The 6,032-nt window shown below is 29.0% G+C and overlaps 3 protein-coding genes across 7 annotated transcripts in view; 2 read left to right on the forward strand and 1 right to left on the reverse strand.

Annotated features, from left to right (window-relative positions):
• Positions 1-873, forward strand: part of LOC108751767 (spermatogenesis-associated protein 20) — a 6,702-nt gene extending 5,829 nt beyond the window's left edge. For all 4 annotated transcript variants that reach the window (XM_018492166.1, XM_018492163.1, XM_018492165.1 and 1 more), the window contains exons 12-13: positions 74-270; positions 362-873. In XM_018492166.1, coding sequence (XP_018347668.1) covers positions 74-270; positions 362-628 — 464 coding nt within the window. In that variant the 3' untranslated portion in view covers positions 629-873. The remainder of the gene's footprint in view (positions 1-73; positions 271-361) is intronic.
• A 750-nt stretch (positions 874-1,623) lies between these two features.
• On the forward strand, positions 1,624-3,213 carry LOC108751688 (succinate dehydrogenase cytochrome b560 subunit, mitochondrial-like). Its single transcript, XM_018491994.1, has 5 exons — positions 1,624-1,829; positions 1,905-1,961; positions 2,372-2,568; positions 2,660-2,802; positions 3,001-3,213. The coding sequence occupies exons 1-5, from the start codon at positions 1,810-1,812 to the stop codon at positions 3,103-3,105; spliced, it is 522 nt and encodes a 173-aa protein (XP_018347496.1). The 5' UTR covers positions 1,624-1,809; the 3' UTR covers positions 3,106-3,213.
• A 444-nt stretch (positions 3,214-3,657) lies between these two features.
• On the reverse strand, positions 3,658-5,796 carry LOC108751698 (replication factor C subunit 3). Of its 2 annotated transcripts, XM_018492007.1 has the most exons (6): positions 5,737-5,796; positions 5,453-5,590; positions 4,882-5,019; positions 4,538-4,700; positions 4,118-4,436; positions 3,658-4,015 (listed from the first exon to the last, which is right to left on the reverse strand). In XM_018492007.1, the coding sequence occupies exons 2-6, from the start codon at positions 5,537-5,539 to the stop codon at positions 3,658-3,660; spliced, it is 1,065 nt and encodes a 354-aa protein (XP_018347509.1). In that variant the 5' UTR covers positions 5,540-5,590; positions 5,737-5,796. The 2 variants fall into 2 exon arrangements, with proteins under 2 accessions (XP_018347509.1, XP_018347508.1); XM_018492006.1 differs by lacking the exon at positions 5,737-5,796 and having other exon boundaries at positions 5,453-5,730.
• Between the last annotated feature and the right edge of the window lie 236 nt (positions 5,797-6,032).

Genomic DNA, 6,032 nt, shown 5'->3' on the forward strand with positions numbered 1-6,032 from the left:
TGTGTGTGTGTGTGTGTGTGTGGTATCGACATGTAAATCTCTTCACTTTATGAGCATCTGTTTTTTGTTGCAGCTGACGATGGCTCGCAACCATCTGGTAATTCAATTGCATGTTCAAATCTATTGCGTCTAGCGATTTACTTGGATCGCGACGATCTCAGACATAAAGCTGAAAAACTTCTGTGTGCGTTCGGCAATAAACTTGCGAATTGTCCGGCTGCATGTCCACAAATGATGTTAGCGCTGATCGAGTTTCATCATCCAACGCAGGTGCGTGCTCTTGTTTATCTGCTTCTATCACATTCTTTTGCGAGATTGTAAGTGCTCTTAACACATTTCTGACCTGAGTTTTTCTTTCCAGATTTATGTAGCAGGCAAAGCAGATGCTAAGGAGACGATTGAAATGCTGGAAATAATCCGTTCACGTTTGATACCTGGTAGAGTGCTTATATTAGCCGATTCTGAGGACAACGTGTTGTTCCGTAGAAACATGATTGTTAAAAGAATGAAGCCGCAGAAAAATCGGGCGACAGTTTTCATATGCCGCGATTATTCGTGTACCCTACCTATTTCAAATCCTAATGTTTTGATTTCTGAGTTAGATAAAAAGGTATTTACTGATTTATAAGTGACAAGGCTGTGCGTCGATCATGTGGCGAAAACAACGAAAAATGGGGAAGATCGCCAAAAATTAAATAATATAATGTTAAACAGTACAATATTAGCTTGCGTAATTTAATGTATTAAGTCACTAGTACGACCGAGTACAACATTCGTAAGCACAAATAAATCAGCAATAATGTCGCAATTGATAAATAAATGTATAGGTATTCATAAAAAAAAAAAATTCTAGTGAGTCTCTGAAAAGATCAAAAATATATTCTGAAATAGATCGAAATCATATAGATTGTATGTATTTCAATATATAATGATGAATTCATGATGAATTCTTTTTTATTAAAACCCTAATTTCAGCGTATATGTATGTTACATGTGCAGTTTATATATACATATGTATATATATGTGTATACACATATATATATTTTTTTCTATAAACTACAGGAATTACTATATTTTAAAAGTAATGTTTCTTACTGTAACTTACTTTAACTTTTATATCTTTGATTTTACTTTTTAACTTTCATAAGTATCTATTGTTATATATACATTTGTATCAAGCATATATAATTCAGTATATAAAATAATCAGAACTAACTTAAAAATTTTGAACAATTAAGTAAATTAAGTAAATTAATTAAGTAAATTAATAAAACTGAAATTCAATTTCCCTGAAAATTCACTTTAACTGAAACAGCAAATTTTGATCATAAATATTTATTATGCATTCTTTTGAAATATTTAAACAAACAGTCGATCTTTTCTATGTAACAAAATTTATAAACTTTCATGTCATTAAATAAATATAAAAATTAAAAAGAATATTTTTTTGCAATTTTAATTATAAGATCATACTTTATCAGTTTTTGGAATTGTTCAAGTTTTGCTTGAACTTAATCAATAATTTTTCGCTATCCAAGTTTGTATCAGCTGAAATTATTTGAGTACAATTGGTCTGTTCGACTTGTTTACACTTTTTTACACTTTGTACACTTAAAATGAGATAGGTATATATTTGGCGCTGAAAAGAGAGAAAGCGAAGATGCTGAATGTAAAAAGTGTAAGCAAGTCGAATAGATCTATTATTTAATTATTGCTTTAAAAATTGCAATATATATAATAAAAATCATCCGCACTTGTTTATCAACTGTTGAAAGTACAGGGTCTAGTATTTACAAACGTCAACAAAAATGGCACTGGTCTATACGAGGTATGTCATAAAATTTGCTTTTTTTATTGAAATGTTTGTTAGACTAAAACGTAAATAATGTTCTATTCTTTTTAGACTTCTTTGTCGGCGTAATGTCAATTTTCGACATTTTCGAAGCATATATACATGTTGGTAAGTCCTTACGTAATATATAACCTTTTATTTACATAACTGTCATGTATCTAGACAGACATGCTAAGCATGCTGCATTCATTGCGTTTTGTTACTGATAAAATAAGTAGCGTATTGTTGCAATTCTTACATTATCGAATATGCTGGAAGAATGTCATGAGGATGTATCTTTGAGTATTTATGCAACCATTTTCAATATTTAAATTTTGTCACTATACATTCTGCCAAAATTTGTCTAGTTGTACAAAAGGCATTAATTTTTCTAATTTTTTCTATGAAAATAGTTATGATTATTGTAAATAAATCACAGCTTTAATAAGAATACTTATTGTCTGTCACTTGAAAGTATCTTGTATTTTATTTTTTATTAATTACATCTTGTAATAAAGATATAATAAAATATGTTTTAGCCCTCTCAGCTCCGCGGTTTCGAAACCGTTACTTTCAAGCACAACATATGAATCTCACGATGAGAAGAACATGCGTTTGAAGAGACCATTATCACCGCACTTAAGTATCTATCAAGTTCAATTAACAACGTTGCTTTCAATAACACATCGCACCACTGGTATTATACTCGCCAGTTATGCAGTGTTTCTTGGCTTAGGTAAGACATATGATCTAATTTATAATTCAGTTTCATCTAATGCATATAATATAAACATGTCCAAATTGAACACTTCTGTCTCATGTTTCAGGCACATTGTTTATACCAGGTGGTATTCCATGTTTCATAGAAACAATGGATAATTTATGTTTACCTTTACCTATATTGTTCGCCGGCAAGACCTTGCTTGCTTTGCCTGCTACTTTTCATCTGTTCAATGGAATCCGTCATTTGGTATGTAATTATTATGTAATTGTATTATTAACTTAATTTTATTTAAAACAAATAAGAATATTAACAATACAATTAACAATTATTACATCTAACTTGCATTCTGTTATTGCTCAGAAGGAATTGACACAATAATCTAATATTACATACATTTAAATGTTATCTCAATAAATTGTCATAAATGTTGGTATAAATTTGCAGGCTTGGGATTTAGGAATGTTTCTAACGATTAAGGAAGTATATAGTACTGGATATATGGTTTCTGCATTGGCAGTAGTCTCCGCACTTGCACTTGCGATGATGTAAGTGTTTGTGTTTACATTTATCAGAAAACAATTCTTCTTTAAAATTAATTGTATTATCAGTTTATATCACTAGTGTTTGTGTTTACATTTATCAGAAAACAATTCTTTAAAATTAATTGTATTATCAGATTATATTACTGCTGTATTAATGTTTCAATTATAGAATAAAATAATTTATTAAAACTAATATGTATTTGTTTTTCCACTTAATTTAGAATTGAATTCGTATTTAGTAAAGATTACAACGTTTATTTTTGTAAAAAGATAATATTTTAGCCTTAAACACAAAGAAAAATAATGCCAAAATAAAAAATTTAAAAACAACTTTCGCACAATTACAAATTATAAAAAGCAATTATTTAAATTTATATTTTAAATTATAGAAATGATTATACGAAATCTGTCTTTTATTGCTTGTTTAAACATTTACATTATTTAAATAAAAATCTTACTCTACCATAACGATGGTTTTATCAAGATATAAAAATCTACTTCTAAAATTTATTTGTATTTTACAAATAGATTTTAGAGAAAAGTATAGATAGTAACAGTTTTATATAAAACTATCCAAGGATAATTCAATGTATTTTTTATAAATCGTCATAAATCGCGCAGCAAAAGCTTCCAAGTGAAATATAGGTTTCGAACCACGTATCATTTTATGCTGATACTCCGATGCAACCTCGATAATTTCTTTTTTCAACTGATCATCACAATTTTTTATACATTCTTTCAATAACCCTCTAAAAATCAGATCACATGGTATGAAGCGCGTTAACAAATCGTAAAATCTGTTGCGTATCTCTAGAAGTACTTTGGGAGATTGTTCAGAGACCATCATACTAGCTGTATTTCGTATGTATACTTGCCAATCTGGTTCTGTTACCTTTTGATCAACAGTAAATGGATATCTGAAAAAGAAAAGAATTTTTAAAACTACGAAAATAGTAAAATTTAAAATTTAGCTTTTCATGTGTATCACCACATACATATTTATATATATCAATACTTACTGTTCGACTTTGCAAGCCTCGAGCATTAATATTGCTCGTCGAAGATTTCTATTGCTAGCTTCAACCATCCGACTGGCTAACTCATCAGGTAGAGTAAGTCCTTCACGTTTACAAATCGAATGCAAAATATTTTTTATCTCGGGGGCAGTTGGTGCAGGGACTCTGATTCGCACGCATCGTGATTGAATCGCAGGCAAAACTCGTGATGTTGAATTCGCACAAAGTATCAATCTGCACGTACTGATGTATTTTTCCATTGTTCTGCGAAGTGCATGCTGCGCATCTCTTGTAAGTTGATCCACATTTGACAATAGTACCACTATTTGTTACAATCAGATTTTAATCTTTATAATAATTTATACTTTTTATTACATAAGATATCTATATTAGAATAAAAAATGTTCTAATTTTCTTAAATACCTTTAAACTCTCTCTGGCCTATATCTATATGATGCGTTTGAGCAGTTGCTTTTATTAATTCCATGACAACAATTCTATCATATATTCCTGCATCACTCGGATTTACTTCTGTGTGATAATTACTGCTTATTGTCAATATTTCTATCTTTTTTTTAGATGGAGTCTGAAAGCATTATATATAATAGCAAAAAGTATCAAAGATAGTATATTTTAATTATTTCTATATAATCTGTAAAATGCAAATGATCACAAATATATACTAAAATTAACTATTGTAATATAGCGACAGTATAAAAGAATTAAATGATAGTTTAATGTATTGAAATAAAATAAAAATGAATTACGTCAAACTGCAGATTTTCTATTTTTAATCTTTCAGCTGCAACTCCGTAAAGTTCTCTTAAAATACATAATATTCGAGTTTTTTTTCCTGCACCAGGGGGTCCATGTATTAATAAATGTGGAAAGTCTCGTTTGTTCACCTATTTTTTCAAAATAGGAATAAAGTAAAAATAATTCAAGTTTTATGTCAGCTAAACTCAATATAATTATGTACTGCATTTCACAAAATTTTCAAAAAAGTTTTAATTTATATTATAGAATATAATTTTTATAATATAAAAATTAATGTATATTGTAAAAAAAATTTTACAAATACAATTTCAATCCCATTACCATAATCTATCACAACGTTTTTAATAAGCTAAATTCATAAAGCTACTTTAATTTTCCAGTTTTATTTATAATAATTTATGACAATAGATACATATTTTTCAATAATTATTGATCATTATATTATTCTATTTTAAATCAAAATTCAATATGTGTTATTGTTTTCAGAAGGCGCGCTTTTAAAGCCGGTTAACCTCTCATTCTTTAGATAATTTTTATTGCTTCAAAATTATAATATTTTACCATATTTTTCAAATTCTCCGCTTGTTCAAGATGATAATCTAATTTCGCAAGTGTCGTTGGACGATATTTATCAACCCACAAGCTCATTTTTTATCGTAGATTAAGCAGCCCTACCACAAATGTTGAACGTTACAAAATCTATTAGAAAAGAAATTCGCAAATCGTAAACTATATCGATCGTTGACAAAATTTTTTAATGACTACGGTTAGTAAACACATTAGTGACTTTAACAGCCACTAACACAACAGTGAGCTCTATACATATTATGATATCAGAAAGAAACCTGCTGGCTTCTGCACACTATATACAGTCTTATGTCACAGTATATACAGTAGCGCAACTCTTTTGATTTTATGTTGGCTAAAGTGGAGTAAAATAAGTTGCCCCGTCTCTTTTCCTTCTTTTTTTGTTGTTCTCTCTCTTTCTTTCTCTATTTAAATAAGCGTTTCAATGTTCTCCACTTCATTTGTCTTTCAAGCATGGTTCAGAGTAGAAATTTAAAGAAGTATTACGTGTATTGTCCATTTGATGAAATGTTGTGTGAGAAATCTCGAGAGATCTAATTTTTGTGAAAAAGTG

This window comes from Trachymyrmex septentrionalis, unplaced genomic scaffold (assembly GCF_001594115.1).
Source record: "Trachymyrmex septentrionalis isolate Tsep2-gDNA-1 unplaced genomic scaffold, Tsep1.0 scaffold51, whole genome shotgun sequence".
Classification (NCBI taxonomy): Eukaryota; Metazoa; Arthropoda; class Insecta; order Hymenoptera; family Formicidae; genus Trachymyrmex; species Trachymyrmex septentrionalis.